Source organism: Heliangelus exortis, chromosome 11, assembly GCF_036169615.1.
Source record: "Heliangelus exortis chromosome 11, bHelExo1.hap1, whole genome shotgun sequence".
Lineage (NCBI taxonomy): Eukaryota > Metazoa > Chordata > Aves > Apodiformes > Trochilidae > Heliangelus > Heliangelus exortis.
In genome coordinates this window covers 17,267,015-17,285,172 of record NC_092432.1, presented here as the reverse complement: position 1 = coordinate 17,285,172, position 18,158 = coordinate 17,267,015, and the positions used below count along the sequence as shown (strand labels likewise).

General features: G+C 38.9%; 1 protein-coding gene across 10 annotated transcripts in view; it reads left to right on the top strand.

The window, feature by feature from the left end:
* The window catches only part of ENTREP2 (endosomal transmembrane epsin interactor 2), a 111,723-nt gene that overhangs the window by 9,083 nt on the left and 84,482 nt on the right, over window positions 1-18,158 (top strand). For 2 of the 10 annotated variants that reach the window (XM_071754978.1, XM_071754977.1), the window contains exon 2: window positions 1,547-1,680. The exons of 2 other annotated variants lie outside the window; for them this stretch is intronic. In XM_071754978.1, coding sequence (XP_071611079.1) covers window positions 1,558-1,680 — 123 coding nt within the window. In that variant the 5' untranslated portion in view covers window positions 1,547-1,557. Of the gene's footprint in view, window positions 1-1,546; window positions 1,681-4,271; window positions 5,076-5,259; window positions 5,393-18,158 lie in introns of those variants that run through there. 6 more of the 10 variants (XR_011728071.1, XM_071754976.1, XM_071754980.1 and 3 more) reach the window with 4 other exon arrangements.

Sequence of the window (18,158 nt, the reverse complement as noted above, 5' to 3'; positions counted from 1 at the left end):
CTATGTTGTTATATAGGCAGCATTTAGCTGCAAAAGAGCTTTTTTCAAAGTTCTTGTAGGTGTGCTCTGAACATGCAGCAGATCATGCTTCCAGAGTAAAGGTATTAAAGGGGAAAAAAAAAGCATCAAACGAAGAATTTTTAGCAGTTTTAAGGGTAGTGCAAAACTTAGTAGTTAGTTAGACAAGTCTGGACTAATAAGCACTTAGAACTTAGCCTCTGTGTCACAAGTATTTTCTATCACACTTTGAACTTGTCATTAGCTGCCTCTTGTTCTCTCCAGGAAGGTTAAAACTCAGTTAAAAAAATAAGCTGTAGCTAACTTCCATCTGTTCTCATTTGATTTAAATAATTGGTGACAACCTTACTACCAGCATAGATTACATGTAGCAAACTCATCTAAACAGGGAAGGTTGCACAGTTTACATGGCAGATAAGATGTCTGCATAAAACATCACTTGCTCTGCTCCTCTGCATCTTAATGCCCAAAGCTATCCAGGACATTCCTGGATCCTGTACTATTCCCTTCCTTGGTAGATCCAGGATTCTGGATTTTGGATTGCAGCTACACATCCCCCCACTCCTTTGAAGTCTTTTCTTTCCTTTTAAACTGTGACATAAAAAAAACCTGAAGCCAAAATTTTACTTGTAAAATTATGCAGAGATAGTGCTTTTGTTCATGTTCTTTTTCATTTGTATGTTTAGTTATTAATCTAGTTTGAAACTATGAGAGACCACCTTATGGTTGCACAGGGTCAACTATAATGGGTGTAAAATGGTTATTACATGTTAGTGTATCCCTCGTGAAAGAGTGTGTTTATTTACATACCATACTAATAATTTTCTGTAGTTGTGCTTCAGTTTCATCAAGACTAAGGACTGCAATGAGTGTAAAAACACTGCTTTTTTTGCTAGGGAAGAGCTGTTGATGTTGTAGGGAATCAGAATTAGAAATATTAAATAGCACAGAAATAAATATGGTAAACATGACTAAATAGAAGTTCATAAAAATACAAACAGAAGACAATTACTATGTATCTCAGCCTCAGTTTCTGGACTACTCTAACATGCAACTCCAGTAGCAAGGAATTTCCTTGCTTTGTCTCTATGTCTTATAAACTCTTCCTAGCTTGGAATAACAGTGTTAAAGGAATAATAGATGTGAAAGGCAAAACCAATAACAGATTTTTCTAGTATTTTGGTGATTTTTGCATGGTTTAGTGATAGGAACTCTGAAGTTTTTTTTCCCTTTGCCTTTTCAGTAATGTGTACATGCTTTAGAAGAACAGGTAGATACCAACAGGCAGATTAATTTCTGATTCCCTGTCCTTTACTAGAAAATCCACAATCTCAGCAAGATACTTAGGGGAGGGATTACCGATGTCTTTAATTTTTTTTCATTCTGAACACTTTAAATCACTTATCTATAAATAAATTTCTTCAAAGTTTTGTTTCTTGTATCATAGTAAGTTTTGAGATGTTTTCCTTAGCAAACTAGATCTTTGACATGTATTATATAAAAAATGTAACCATAATTTTTCTTTCAGATAAGAGACACATGCCCAATTTCAACTTTCAAGCAGTCATAAAATGCAGGGCAAATATCTTTATTTCAGTGCTGTCTTTAGCACTCCAGGACATTCATCAGGGCAGCCAGTCACATAGAGGAAGTAATTACAAGGTAGGTATTTCTGAAGAGGAGATACAGACTATTTTAAGTTTAAAGCATGGAAATTGAGGTTTATTTTATTTTTATCTGCAAATCTTTCCTTTTAAAAACACCTGTGACTTACACAGGGAAGTAAATCCTAAGGAAGTAAACATATATAAGTAAGCATATCCTAATGGATACAATTTTTGTAAAATCATCTAATCTGTGATTATCATTTGTGTAAAAAGATGAGAAAAAGGAATAGTAAGAATGGGTGTAAAGTAATGGCAGTTACTTCTCTTTATTGTCTCCTGGTCTCCTTATATTTGTGAAGTAGATGCTCTTGATTGTAATATATAAGTTTTAAAAACTTTAATGAATAGGCATATATGTTTTAAGAACAGAAACAGCAAAGATCTGATCTTCACAGAGCAGTATTCTCTTTGGTTTTATTCATACCTTTTTTATGCAGAATCTGAACTCATTCATTCACTTACACAGAAAAATGTGGTAAAAGATGGGGTTAAATCTAGCAGCTGAGTCTTCAGAGAAATCTAAGAGCTAATTTAGGTCTTGAGCAATACCTGTCTACACCTTAATTCTTAGGAAAATTGGAGTGAACAGGTTGTGACCTAAATTCTGATGGATTCCTACTGGAAGCCAAAATGTTTGTTTCCTGGTATGCTCAGTTTTCCATATTGGAAGAAGTATGCACGTTGATTACCCACGAGCTTCCCCTCATATGGGGGGAAGTTCATGGACAGCAGATGAGTATGTGGATTGCAATGCCAGATCATCCTCTGTCTGCAAATGTAGACTTCTTTGGTTTGTGCCAGTTAAAAAAGTCCCTGGAAATAGAAATAAATTGCTTTGCACTTAATGCACACAATAGTATCAGCACAGGGAGTTGGTGAGATATTACCCCAGTGTAATGTGTCCTGGTTTCTCCAAGACCTGAGGCCATTTTACTTCTGAATGAGTGCACCCAGACAGAGGTTTAAATATTGATTCTTTATGAGGTTTCTAACTGTCTTGCTTTTGAATAACCTTAAGCAATTCTGTCTGGTTTGGGAATGGGCTGCTTAATCATGAAGACTGCACAGGTTCAGTTTGGTTCTTGGTTTTGTTTCCCTTTGCTAATCCCTTTTCTGTGTGGCAGAGTAACTGTGACATAGGCTTTTCCTTGCCTTTGGAAGGTATACTTTGAAGTAATATTTACAATGTTGAATACCAAATAGTTCTACTTGATTAAAAACAAGTGGAACTTAATGTGAACTGGTATGAACAAAAATTGTGTGATCTGGTATCATACATCTTAACCTCTCCATATGTAGCTCTTCCATCTGGGCTTTCAGAGGGGATGTAGCCAGCCTGTGCCAGCAGTCAGTTCAGGAACAGGAGCTGAGGCTGAGTACTGGGATAAGGGGAAGGTGTGGAGGTTTGTCTCTAACTGGCTGCCATTGGGTTCATGGTCAGTCTGAATAACTAAAACATTGCAAACTACCTCTTCATTACTAGTAGTGTTAGTTTAGTGCTATCCTGCATTAGTAAAAAATCTGGCAAAACAGCTGTGTCTTCAATGCAGAGTTTTGTCAGGTGTGCTTTGCATCTGTTTAAAATATTACTTGCACATGTGTTGGAGTAATATTTTAGCTGTGGTGAGGTTACAGCAGCTCTATTGCCTGCTATTTTCCCCTGTATTGTGGCACGGTGTTTTTGGATTGTTTTTGGGTTTTTTTTCCCTGTTAAGAGTAAAATAACTTAGTGTTATATAAAAAGAGGGAACCTAATCTTCTGATGCTTTCCGGTCAAGGCAGGCTTCCCCACTACCACTTACCTGTGAAACAAATTTTATGCAAAGAAGAGTTCTTGAAAGAAAAGGGAGGACCTCATGAACCAAAATAGAAGCCTGGTTTAAAGTTGTGCTTAGGATAATTGATTTTTTTCTTTTTTTTTTTTTTTTTTAGAGATCTTGAAGTATTACAGATATGTAGACTACACATACCAATTTGTATATTTAAAAATTATACTGATATAGCCAATTATGGTGCTACAAATATTCACTATGGAGTAGTTTTCCTGTTTTACTGGCAGATAGTGAGATAGTGTTACTGTTTTTTTGCTTGGTGTGTTTTTCACAAGTAGGCCTAGATGTTTGCAGGCAGCTGGTTATTTTCCATCTGTGCACTGTGATTTTCCATCTGCAGAAACCTGGCTCCTTAATGTGATTCGGGTGTTGTGGGGTAGCCTTCTCATGCTGAGTATTGTTATCATGAGCAGCAGCTGGGCAGGCAAGTTTTCATAAATAGTGGCTTATTCTGGTGGCTTTTATATTTTTGGTAGGGAAGATGCTGTAAGCTGAGGCTTGGTTGTAGTTCGGTGGGGGGTAGGAAAGAAGAATTGTTAAAATGACCCTGAGCACTGTGGGGTTTGCATAGCACTAAGAACGACTCCCTTCTTCCACCGCTGGACGCTGACCTAGAGCGGAGGGGGCGGAGGCATTAGCTGCCAATGTGCCCGCTGCACAAAGCCCAGGTGCCAGTGATTGTGCCTTCGGTGGCCAGGCGCACCGTAGCCCGGCCCAGCCCGGCGGCTGGCAGAGAGGGGCGGCCGCCGCCTCCCGCACGCCGCGGCTCGGCGCTGTCCCGGTGCTGGGGGCACCCCGGGCGGGGCTGGGCCTCGCCGCCGAGTCCTCGCCGCTCTCTCCGCAGGGCCGCCGGCGCTGATCCTCCTTGCCGCTGCCTCCGCCCGCCATTGGCCGTAAACAACCCTTCCCCCTCTCCCTCCCTGCCTCTACCCTCCCCTCCTCCCTCCGCGGGGAAACGGCAGCCGCGGCAGACCGGCAAGAGGGGCTGCGGTTCTGGCCGTGCGTGCGCTCAGCCAGCGCCGCCGGGGCCGGGCCGCAGCCGGGGCCGCCCCCGCCGGCGGCAGAGGGCGAGCCAATCCCCCCCGCCCCCTTGGCCGTGCCGGCAGCGGGGAGAGGAGGCGGCGGTGGCTGTCCCTCTCCCGCCCTGCTCGCCGGCCGCTGTCCTCCGTCCGGGGGAGCGCGGGCCGCCCCGGGCGGCGGGGTAGCTGCACCTCCATGCGCCGCGGCTGCCCGCCGCCCTGCAGCGCCCGCGGCTGGCTGCCCTGCGGGGCGCAGGAGGAGGCGGTGCCGCCCGGCCGCTCCGTGAGGGGCCCGGCGGAGGATGCCTGCGGGCGGTGCGGTGCGGGCCCCCGGCGGGGCGCGCGCCCTCAGCCCCACGGCGCTGTCCCGCAGCCTGTCCCGCTTGCGCGAGCACCGCGCCCGCTCGCGGGCCATGCTGGCCCTGGGGGTCACGCAGATGGTGCTCGGCTGCCTCATCGTGGCCGTCAGCTTCGCCGCCCTGGCGCTCACCACCTCGGCCCGTGTCCGCCACTCCTGCCCCTTCTGGGCCGGCTTCTCGGTGAGTGCGGGGGCGCGCGGGAAGCGGCGGGGCTGTGTCCGTGTCCGTGTGTGTCCGTGTCCGTATGTGTGCGTGGAGGCGCAGCCACGCGCCCCCGCAGCCGTTAGCCGGGCCCAACGGTCGCTACCAGGCACGCGCCGTGGGGCCGCCAGCAGCGCCTGAGGGCTGCGAGCTCGCGCCGACAGGTGTGAGGCGGAGGCGGCGCCGATTTCGGGACCCTTTCCTCAGCCCCCCCGGCGGTCCTGAGGAGCGGAGCTGGAGGCCGAGCCTCCTTTCCCGGTCCTCCGCCTGTGGGCGCGGGGCCGGGTGGCCGTCAGGTGAGAAATTAGTTCGGCTACGCCGTTTTCGGTATGGTTCTGGTGCTTCCTCCGTTCCAGCCAATCTCTGAGGTCGGTAGCGGTGTGACGGTGCTTTGTTGCATCTTTTGGAAGGGTTAGCCAGGGTGGTTTGGCAGATGAAAGTTGGGATCACAAATTAACGTTTGGCATCGCCTCAGCGGTTGGCGTGGCTCTCGGGGGCCGCTGTTGCTGTCTCTGCCGTCTTTTGTACCGGCTCCGACCTGGGCTCACCTTGAGGTGTCGGCCGTTTCTCAAGGTCTCGGCGCGGGGCTGTACTCGTAGCCGCGAGCTACCTTGTCCTGAAGGTAATAGAATAAGCGCAGCAGAAGCTGGTTTTAAGGTACACGCAACACATGGCGTTGAAGATCTCCCTGCTGAGGAGAGTGCGAGTGCACCAGGAAGGCTGGAAAAGCCTGAGGCTGTGGGGCAACCAAAAGACCTGCCACGAGAGGGGCTGTGACGAGCCCCCTGGGAGAGACTATTTGTTGGTCCCACAGGACTGGGGATCTGATGAAAGAGCTCGTTTATTCTGTGCACAAATGCCCAAATACAGATTCTCTTTACTCTTTTGTGATTTTCTTGTCCACTTTCCATTGTGCCCTACTTGTGTAAGTTAAAAAAAAAAAAAAATTGTTACTCACGCAGCCTCACTCAGTGATGATTATCAGTGTTTGCAGGTGTGTATGGATGCAGTGCACACATGGATCCATTAGTATAATACTGGTTTATGGATGCTTCTCTCATAAGTAGTGAAATGGTATTTGACAGTTATGAAGAATTAGACATTTCTGAGAGCCCTAGTAGCAGAGTCTGCTTTATTGGTGAAGATATGCTCAATTTAATTTAATATGCTATTTGTTTCAAGTATGTCAGTTCTTTTAATGGACCAGAGTTTTTGGCTTTGAAATTGCTCATTAAAAACCAAAATTGTAAGATTAATTATTTAGGTTATGTAGTTCTGAGCATGTGGCAGAATTGGTGTAATTTAAAAAATAACTGTTTAATATGCTCTTATGCAGCATCTTCTCTAATTTTTTTGAGTCCTTCAGAGCAGAAGAGCAGTTTTGAATTAATCGTTTAGATATTTTTCTTTGGTTTTGGGACTTCTTGTAAACCTTAAACATCAGTTTGTTCTAGGAGCCTTGATATTGTAATAACAATTCTTCTGAGACTGGATGTCTTCAAGTTAATATGTGACTTTTCATTGTGATGAGGTATGACTTAAATTAACAATCTGTCTGCTTACATATTAATTTGCTTACTGAAATACCACACCTTAGGCAGATTTGACTTCTTATCTTGAGATATGAAGCAGGAATGTACACAGCTGATAGTTGTGCTTAACAAGCAAACTGTTTCAGTAATAGCTGAATATTCCTCAGCTTCTGGAAACTTGGCTTTTGGATGTTATCCGTATGCTGTAATATATGCTGTTTTTCTGATTGTGGATGTCTTCTCATCTTCTCTCTATGTGTTGTAACCCATAGAAAAGTATGTTTTCCAGTTAAATTATGTCAGTATTACTTGCTCATCATGGTGAAGAAACCATGATTCCTGCTTGTAGAGTGAATGGATAGAAAACACAGGGAAAACGCTAAGACTGTTGACTAGAAGGTCTTACTGTCCTATGTTATTATAATGGGTCAGGTATACATTGTTTCCTAAATTAAGAGTTTACTTTTTGAAAATAATTTCCTGTTTTTTGTAAAATTCTGGCTGATGAAAGAAACCAAAATAAGCCCGTCCCACACTGCGTATCCCACTACTCACAGGAAACTTCCTAATCAAATATAAGAAAGGGTCTTATTTTTTGCTTTTTTAAAAATTCAAATCAAGTGACTGTACCAATGAGATCTTATTTAAAGAACAAGGCACCATAATTTCCATAAAACTTGGAAGAATTCAGGTCTTTTTTTTTTTAAGAATTTAAACAATTTTTCTTTATCTTCTACAGTATTATAATAAGAAAAGAAAAAAAATGCTTTCATATATATTTTGTATTAAGATATTTTAAGGTAATTTATGAGAGTCAACCTCACTGAGCTTGAGGGAATTTGGGGTTAGATGGGCAGGCACTGGTTGATTCTCTCCTTAGGCAGAAATCATCATCAAGTTGTGAAATGCTAGGCAGTCTTTCATTCAGAGAACTGGCAGTTTCATTCTTGGCGTCTCCAGTTGTGTAAAAGAATATGCTTTTTATATAAGGTATGTGAACATTGCATCTTCGATATTTTTAAGTACATGAAGAACTGAATATTGGCCTCATTTTGATCATGGAAGGATAGCTCTGAAGATTAGGCTGTTCTGGTAGATCACAGAAACTTTTCCTGCAAGTGTAAGCAGTGACAAGGTTCTTTGTCTTTCCTATATTTCCAGTGGTGCTGGCATATGAGAAAATATTTCTTCACTCTTGGTTGTATGGCTTGGATTCTAAAGGGCAATTTGAAGTTAACAGGCTTTGTACCTGTAATGGTTGATTTTAATGCTTCAGCTAAGTGTGCTTAAGGTTTATGGTAACTGTAGCAGTGTTACAACACTAGTGAACTGCAGGCCTGATGGACCCATTAGTGTGACTCCAAAAGCACATGCTGCTCTTTGCAGTCATTTCTTGAAACTATTTAGAAAGCTGGCATTAAGATCCTTCTCCTGCCCTGCCTTGATCTGAGAAAATTACTAGCCTCAGAGACTGGAGTTGTCTCAAGTATAGAAAAGCATTAATAAAATTGTAAGTTAAATTGTAAGATTACCCAGGTTTCTAAAATCATACTATGGCACTAGAAATCTTATAAGAACATACATCGAAGTACAAGCTATCTCTTTTATATATAATTATTTGATGATAGTTGTATTCTTGTGTAGAAGTGTGTTGCTGGGAAATCTTGTTCTGACTCTTCATTAAGTTTCTTCTCAGGTCTGTCTCTTTTCATCCATATCCCATGTTCAAAACAGATTAAGTAATATGTTTTAAAAGCAACTTTCATAGAGTATATCTTCAGGGTTCATGACATACATGCTTTTTGTGTTCTTTGAAAAGGGAAACGTATATAGGGGAATTGTCAAGGTAAACTCAAACCAAACTTCCCTGTCATATGAAATACCTTATATACTTGTCCTCATTATTAACAGAAAGCTGAGTGAAGAAGCTTTTTTGTATTCTTCAGTGACATTGTACAAAATAGGTTTAAATTCCTGTGCATAGAGGGAGCTAACTTTTTAAAGGCTTCTACTAGTCTGTGACTGTGATAGTTCCTTACCTGCAGCAGATTGTTTTACCATGTTCATGTGTGGTGTCATTGTGAAAGTGAAAGGGAGATTACAAAAAAGATGATTTATCAGCAGCTATGGGTGTTTATCTCTTCTCCATTTCAGATGCAGACTATTTTTTTTCATTCATCCTTTCCTCTTTTCTGGGTTTTCTATTAATGCTTGTGGATAGTCGGGGGACATAAAGGAGGTAACAGTGATAGTATTTGTAGCTTAGGGGAATGAACATTAGCTTGTATGAAAAGCTTGCTGCAAACAGGGTTTTTTATTGTGAAAGTAGAGCTAAGCTGTGTGAGAGAAAGTAAATTTACTGCTAGTATTGATACATATTGCATATACTGACTTTGTAGCTTTCACATCCAACCTGTTGTTGTTAGGTGGTTTTTTTTCTGAAATTTGCCTAATTAGAAACATTGCTGGTGTTGCAACCACAGAGATGTCATAAACTATCTGGTAAGATTATCTGACCACATCCCTTCTCAGTAAATGATTGTTCTAATGGTAGATTTCAAATGTGTGGACTTCATGACCATGACAATTAGTTGATCATAGACAGTTTGTTCTGTAAAATTTGATTCTGGTTCAGACAATGTTTTGTACCTGTAAATACTCAAATTCTTTCAGTCTTCTTTTGGAAGTAGTTGGTATTGCTGTTTTGGGAACTGGCTAGGTAAATTTTTGCATTGAAGAAGGTTTCCTCCTCAGGAGACTTACCAGATGTCTGATGCAGATTGTTAAATAGAGTTGGATTCAAGGAGCAAGTGGAATTAGTTGCCCTATGTCACTGTTGAAGATTTTATGTCACTCCTGAAAGACAATACCTCACCCACACTAGAACAGTTACCTTGATGTTCCTTGCTTCACATTGATGAAATTTAGAAGACCAGGAAATCCATCAACTCAAAAATCTTACAAGTTATTTTTTTAACCTGTCTTTTGCCTATTCACTGTTTCCTTTCCAATACATAAATAACCACTGAGTCTGGTGAAAAAAATCATGGTATGTTTTAGTTTGATAGTCACAAAATAGCATTCTTGATTTATACATTGTGACAATATTGTGTAACAGACCAAAAAATGAAACACGGCTGCTATAGCCAATTAGTTTCCAGCTGAAACCTGTGATGTTGGTGTAAGAGGTCATATGCATCATATAATAAAAAAGAGTTAGAAGCCTTGGGTCCGTTCTCTGAGCTTTCCAGAATACATGTGTAAGGCAGAATTTTGGAACAAGTGGATTCATGGGTGAAAATGCTGTGTCCATATCCATATGGACGGATAGCAGATTAGCTGGAAAGATGAACAATGGGTTACAAGATGCTGTTCTTTTAAATATTCAAATTTTGCATGTTAGAAGTATCATTTGTGACTTCCTGAGGATTTTGGGCCAAGTGTAACCTTGAGTTTTCTTGTCTTCGATGCACTGAAAAATAGTGAACTCATGGAAGTCAGCATTGTTTATTTCATGAGGCAAACAGCTTTTATTCCTTCTCAGTATATTCTGTTGCCTAAGTCTTGTGAAGCTGAGAAGCACTTAATCAAACTAATTATAAAATTTCCTGTGTTACAAGAAGGAATAGTTGAAAAAGCAAAAATGCCCTATTATGGCATGGGAAGGGAGGTTTCCAGTCTTCTGGGAAGAAATAGCTTTTTTTTTTTTTTCCTAAACCTGTATAAATTACCTGGGTTTTGAAGTCTTTATTTTTCTCTCGGCAGCCAGATTGCAGAATAAAAATATTACAAGTACATCTCTTAGTGCTGTCAGCGGAAGATAGTTTTGTTTTGTTTTTTTAATTTGAATTAGAAAGATGGGGGTATCTCTCAGTCTCTTTAGGGATGAAATATATTCTCTGAATTATGATTGTCCTTTCCAGACATTATGTTATGCTGGAAATGTGTGAGTGTTTGTTGTTGAGACAGAAGATACTGAAACTTGGAACAACCATCTGTGTGGAACAGTTATAGTCTGTCGAGAAATTTAGGAATAGGTAAGTAGCTTAGTTGAAGTGGGAATTTCCAAGGTCAATTATCCAGTCATTGGCAGCTGCTGAACTTATTACACCTCCATTTTAGTTGTTATGTTGCAACTTATTAAGGAATGAGTTGTGAATTGTCATACTTAATTGGCTATTCTTTCATGTTTCATTTTTCTCCTCACTCCTGGAATAAAAGGGCAGAAGAGAAATGGGACTCTTATATGTGAACTGTCTGAAAATACATAGCTTACAGGAGTATAAATATTTCAGTGGGTTATTTAAAGAAAGGTAGTCTTTCTAGAAGCAGAATATAGTGTGGTGTGTATATATATGCACACTCTTCCTTATGGGATTAATCACTGCTTTAAATGAATACTATGTAAATGAGACAGACCTGGGGAATTTATAATTGAGTGTTATTTAAACATTTAGAGCATCATAATGTAAGCATAGGCAGTATTTTTAAGATAAAAATGCCCCAAAGCTAAGCCTTCTCTCTTCATCAAAGTCACAGAATTAGAGTCTCTACCCCATAAACCAGAGGCCACAGTCTGGATTTTTAAGAACAGCGTGTTCCTAATTCCATTAAAAGTACTTAATTGTGCTTTTGGAACTTAAGTCCTCTCCTCAGTATAATTTATCATGGTAATTTTTTTGTAATCTCTGGATGCTTCCGTATCAAGTGCTTTAGTTCTGATCATGTATGTTCTCTCACTGTGTCTGAATCATTATCACTGTGTCTGTACGTATAGGGATGGATCTCTTACGTGGAGTGTGTGATGTCTCTGGCTCATCTCTGACACTGCTACCACAAAACCTGCGACATGGTATGGAGAGAGAGTAGAGCAGACTAGACAGGAAGAGAGGACAGATAAGGTGGCAGGTGCACATTTTCTCCTTCATATCATTGTATGGATTTAGATAGTGTTAAAAATTTTCCTTTGTTGCCTTCTATGCATGAAGGAAGGAATTGCAGCAGTCATGGTTTAGTAATATTTCTATGTTTAGTAATATTTCTATGGTAGGCACAAGTCAGATATAATATATAGGCCTAAGTCATCCAGTTCTTTATGGTTATTCTGGCACAAGAGGATACATTATCCTTTTTTAAGACCTCTTGAAACACACCTCTTGTCCTATTTATATTAGTGTAACAAGGATTATTCTGGGCCTAAAAAATTTAGCAAGTAATTTCAGAATTTTTTATGCTCAACGTAAAAATTTCCCTTCCTTCCTCATGAAATCAGGTCACAGATTTGAAATAAACCTTCTCCATCAGACTCAACTTTGAGATCCTTTGAAATACCATTACAGCATGCAGCAACTAGCAACAGTAGTCAAGAAGTTGTATCTGCTTCTAAAGTTCACATTTATTCAGTAAAGACTATCTTGCTAGCCAATTAGTATAAATAGTGCAGCTTTGAGGTTTTAAAAAACTGGTATTGTGATTTGACAGACTAATTGCTGTTGGTATGTGATATTTCCACTTTGGGTGGAGAGGAATCCTTACTGTAGAAGCAATAATGACAGTACAAACAATAAAGGGTTATACAGATAATAAGTAACCAACATCAGAGTGACATTTTGCTGTCTACCGTGTACCACATGCTTATCATACTTAACCTAACTTACTCTGAGTTGAATGTCTGAAAGCCTGGGTATCAAATCAGCCATTAGGAGAAGTCATCCTCACTGGCAATATCCATCAGTTCTAGATGAGAGTTGTCTGAAGTGTTCAATTATGTCCTTCATTGTGTTGTTAATCTGGAGTAACTAGAAGGAAGGCAGAAAGAAGCAAAACCATTTTCTATTTCTGACTTTGAACCTTCATCTGAAGCAGTGCTCTGTTTGCTTGAGGAACTATATTTCACCACTAGACAAACTGCAGGTGTCCTTCCACTTGACAGTTCATTTATGTGTCCTGGCAGCTTAAAAGCTTGCCTTAATGTATGTATTGTTTGGGGTTAACTGAGGTCTGGATCAGGTGGTTGGTTCCCAAATAACAACAAGCAATTATCTCACATTATCTGATTAATTAAGATATTTCGAAAACAGAGAAAATAAAAAGTGGTGGGAAAAAAGGAGTCAGTTTGAGAGTCACAATTGCTTTTCAAACTTGAATGTTGTTGCACACGCTGGTTTGGTTTTTTTGTTGCACTGTGATTATTTTTTGGTATTCAGAAATCTTCCTTTCTTCCATGTCTGTTATGATTTATAAAAGCAATGAAAAAAGATGGGTGTGCGAGGAATGAGTTTTTCACATGTTAAGTGTACATGTGCTTAACTTAAGAGCTCCTGGAAGTTAAGAATTAATTAGATTTTTTTCTTTATATTGTGGTATATTTAGGAACTGTACAGGTCCCCAAAAATGTACTTCTTTGTATATACTGCAATTGACTTAATCAGGAAAAAGAATCAGATGCCAAATTGAATGCTCTAGAAAAATGTTCTAATGGGCTGTTGCCCAAATTTGTGAAAACTAGCTCATTGAAGAATTTGAGCTATATTTTAAGCCATGTTTCCGTGTTTCAGAAAGGTCTAGAAGTACTTTTGGTATCTTCCTTCAGTATGTTCACCGTAAAACAGATAAAATTGTGGTTTAAAATGTTTTTTATCTCCTTTGCCTGCAGTATAAGTGCCAAATATAAGCAATTTCATGAGTCACCGTCTGCTGCAAAGGTGGTTCTTTGTAGTCTTTCCCGTTGTAAAGTTCAACCATAAATCTGTTGGAGATTGTTTCTGCATTTGAGTTATATTAAGTCTTAAGTTAGAGGCGGTCCTCCAGGATGAAAAAAAGCAGAAGGATGTGAAGTTCTGACTAACAGTGTAGACTATAGAAAATGCTAAAGGTGAATAGCATGTAAAAAGCTTATGCTTAAAAATAATATAATTTGTGAAGTGTTCTGTTTTCTAAAAGCAGAAAATTCAGCAGACAGTGTAATTATATTTGTTAGAGGCCTAGAAGTAGCCTGAAGATTAACAGTAATGCAAAATGATTATATTAATCATTGGAGTCTTGTGGAAATGAGAGTTTTGATGATACAAATACATTTAATGATCCTTTAGATGAAATAAAAATTACTTTTTGAGGAGAGCAGCCTGGAGAATGGGAGATTATTTACGTTTTACAGACATGGATCTGTAAAAAAAAGGATTCCATTCTTTTCTAATTAAATTACCAAGGAATAGTTTGAAATAGACAAATAGAAGTTTGCAGGGTAGTTTCAAGGTGAGATCTTTCTCAGGATGAAGATAGTTCATGTATCTATCGGAGAGCATAAAGTTATAATTGGATGGTGTTTGTTTTACTGGGTTTCTCAGAAGCAGGCACTAACTTTTAATAACTTCAGTGTAAGACAATAAAATGTATTTTTAGTAGATAAAATTGTGTATTTTGTGTCTATTAAAGAATGCTTATATTGCTTAACAGGGAGAAATGTTTGCTCCCCCAAATGCCATTTGAAATGCCTGAAGAGTGGGAAGATGAGAATAAGCAAATATTGTGTTCTCAGACAGGATTCACACCCCCTTAATCCCAAAAGTGCTTTCTTAAGAAACATTCTATCTGTTCCTTCTGTATTTTGGTATCTGCCAAGTGAAGATCAGTTGTTTTAGTAAGCTATAAACATGCCATGCCGTTGGATAACAAGGTTGTACAAGCATGCTGAGAACTGTAATCATAATACTGATGAGTTCTTGCCACTTTTTGTCTGAGAAATTGAAACATTTTCTAACCTAACCTGTCTATACCTTTTAAAAATAAATATAATGTTTCAGAGTCAGTATACTTGTGTTTCACTGATCCAGTGATGTGTAGCAAGCCTTTAGGCAGTGTATTAACAGATAATGCAAGGAATATTACCATAAAAATACTAGGATTAGAATAGCAGTATTAGTAGATGTACAGCCTCATTGTTTATAATCCTGTGGAACTGCAAACATATAGCAGTAACTCTCTTAAATTTAAAAATATTTTCTACAAAGTTCTGTATTGTTGGTTTGTGGTTTTTTTAGTTATATTGTGGATTGTTTTTGGTTTGGAGAGGTTGGGTTTTTTTGTTCTGGTTTTTTTTTTTCAGTTGGTTGGTTTTGGGTTTTTTGTCTGTGTACACATACATATACGTATAGTGCAGATTTGTAGAACATGATGATCTTTTGAGGTTGCTCATGGAAGGTTTTTTTCCTCCAAACTGAAGGTTACTTTTTCCAGAAAAGTTTGGTTAGAGCTGGAAAATGGTTTAAATGTTTTTTCTTGATTAGGTGAGAATATCACCTAACTTCAACAGTAACTTTTTTTATCTATGAAAGTAATGATGTCCAGTCCCTGTGTTGTGAAGCCAGGAGTTGTGAATTGATGTTTTTGTCAGGTTACATGGACTCCTGGCTCACAGCGACCTTATGTGTGTTTGAAGGCAGGTACAAAGTGTCCAATCAATATGCAGTGTTTCTGTCATGTTCTGTGGACATACGAGCTTTTCCATTGCTCTTGTTTTCATTGTTCAGCTCCTTTGTTTAAATTGTTTATCAGGCAAAAGTCTGCAGGGTAATATGTGATAATTCTGGACTGTTTGATAGCAAAAAAATGGGTTAATATTTTTCATTATAATTTTCTCAACTGGTTGTGCATTCAACATAGGGGAAAAAACCCACCAAAACCAAAAAACCCAAATCCATTAAGTATTCAACTTTTAATTTTTTGTTATAATGATCCTAGCCTCATCATTTGAAGAAGTCAAGAAAGATCACAGTCATGAAATTTGTGCTTACAGAGTATAGTGAAAAGGATAGGATTCTTTAGAGGTTAGAGTTGTCTTCTACCACTAGAATTATCTCCTCCTGCACCAACAGAGATAAAAGGCTGACTTCCAAGTGACATAGCTTTGCTAAGGGCATAAGATAAATGTCCTAAATAAAAATTAAATCAAGCCAGAGAAGAAGCACTATGGAGGTAATGTCTGTGATTAGCAAGGTATTTGGAAGCTTTCAAATTTTAAATATGCTTGGTTTATTAAACAGGATATTGGTGGTACTTGAGCTAGGTAGGTTACTTTATGAAAAAAAAATGCAGGTTTGGATTTGGAGGCTGCAAATCACAGGTGTGATCAGTGATGAGAGAATTAGGAAAAGACTAGATAGTATAACCTCATGGAAACAGCCAGAAACTCAAAAAGAGTTTTCTTGAACAGGGATTACTTACTAAGTAACATTATTTTCATAGGCTCTATTCTAATTGTCAAAAAAATTCTAGTACTTCCTGGTAGCTTTTTTCCAGTTGCTATTCCCTGTTGGTGCAGGACATCCTTTTGGTTTTTAGTAAGGAACTTACTTGACAAAAATCAAAGTTCACACATCAAAAGCTAAGAAAATGCATGAATGTAACATTCACCTGTGTTATAATTTCATTATAGCAACAAAGCAAAGCAAATCAACAGACCAACTAAGAATAACATGGACTCCAAAATAGCACCAAAAGCTAATAGTTTTTCTCTGTATGTCATCATTTGACCATGTACACCAGCTAAGTTATGCTTCATGACTCAGATGGTAAGATTTGAATTTCAGTGGTATAAAAATGCATTTTGAGTGTTTGGGTTTTGTGGATTTTGTTGTTGTTTGTGGTTTGTTGTTTTTGGTTGGGTTTTTTTGGTGCTGCTTTGTTTTGGTTTTATTTTTTCTTCAGACCACTGGCCTGCATGAGTTAAATACCTGATGCTGTATAACTGTCTGGGCAGCAGTAGTAGCTTAGCAACACCAGCTAGTGCTGGTGCCAAAGAACAGTATTGGCTTTCATCATTTTAAAATGCCAGCTGGTCCTTTAATAGTCTTTCTATATTTAGAGATTGTTTGATAATTGGGTTTAAACTTATAGATGTGGGTTAGTGTCCATCTTCAGATTGTTTGATAAAGAATTTTGGAAGCTCACGAGCCTTAAGTTTAGATGTGGATAGAAGATTGTGGAAGGGCATGGTAATAATTGTAAATCCAAAAGTGAATACTGGTGATACCTAGAGATGGAGAGTGCAAACAAACCTTTGCTTCCTATTCACTTTAAGTACACAAGCAAAGCTGCTTAAATGTACAAAAGGACTAGTAAATTGCATTCTCTACGAATTATTATGTTTCATTAATAAATAATAATGTCTGATAAATACATGTACGTTTTAGAAATACACGATTTCAAAAATAATATAAACAAACATACTCTGTATTGTGTGTGTACATTGGCTAAAATGAAACATCAAGAATGCATTTTTTTACGGAAAATAGAAAATGGGAAATTGTAGAAACGTGTACCTGAAATGAGTCCTAACAGCTCATTTACTCTATTTTCACTGTTAGATCCATCTCTGAGTTTTCATTTAGATATTTCTAGATTTATGTAGTAAAGGAAACCATGTTAACCTATTTCAGCACTTTTTTTTTTGCTTGTACATAAACTGTATATATCCTGTTATGTAGTGAAAGTCTTTGCAGGTTAAGCCTCTGATATTTATTTATTTTACCAGTGGACACAAAGGCAATTTTTTGGTTTGTGTTGTGGGTTTTTTTAACCTGTAAGAAATCTTACACTATTCCTTAACCTACTCAAGTCTGTCTAACTTCACTTTTATAAATCCCTTTACTTTATTTCTGATTTGGATTCTCTACAGTAGCTGGCATTATTCAATGAAACACAGTGCCCAAGCTGGGCAGAGGATTCTTGCTGAGAGTCTTCATCTGAGTATATACCATTTGGTTTGTACATATTATACTCCTAATAATTTGTTACTGGATGCTGTCTTTTAATGTTCTTCAATCACTTATTTATTTGTGTTTTGATTGCTGGTTAAATGGTGGATATAGAAGATCATGTGAAACTTCAGTGGCCCTGGCAAAAGCCAGTCCACAATTTACAGTTCAGTAAGTATAACAGTGAGAAATATTGGGAAAAGATAGCTAATATCTTAGGGCAACTGCCTATGTAGTTTTTGTTCAATTTTATAATTGTGTGCAATGTCTGTCTTGTAGGTGCAATGCTTTTTCATGATACTTAAAAAAGTGTAGGTACCAGTGTCCAAGATGCCTATTAATAATTTATTCCAGGTGGTGTTTCCCAGCCTCTCTCCAGGGATAGTGTGAGAACACAGAGGTTTTACATTCATCCTGATGAGTTTTAATCTCTGGACAATTTTTCTGTACATTTAAAATGTAGTTACTGACAACACCACCTAACCACGTACTGCAGAATCTGTATTTGCAGTCCAGAAGAGCAGAGAAGAAATACTTGGTCCAGGTTTTATATATGTACTGAAGAAAAATTTGTTGCCATTTATCTGATGTTAGCTGGCATATGAGATTTTGCTTAGTTTTCTTAAGCACAAGAAAGTGCCATTTAGTTATAAATAAGACTTGTGTTTTCATATAGCTGTTTCTTTATGTTGAAAAGTAGACATTTTAGGTAGATTGTTATGATGCAGCATTTCATTGATTGTTGTAGATTGGAACTGCATTCAAGTCTCAAAAAT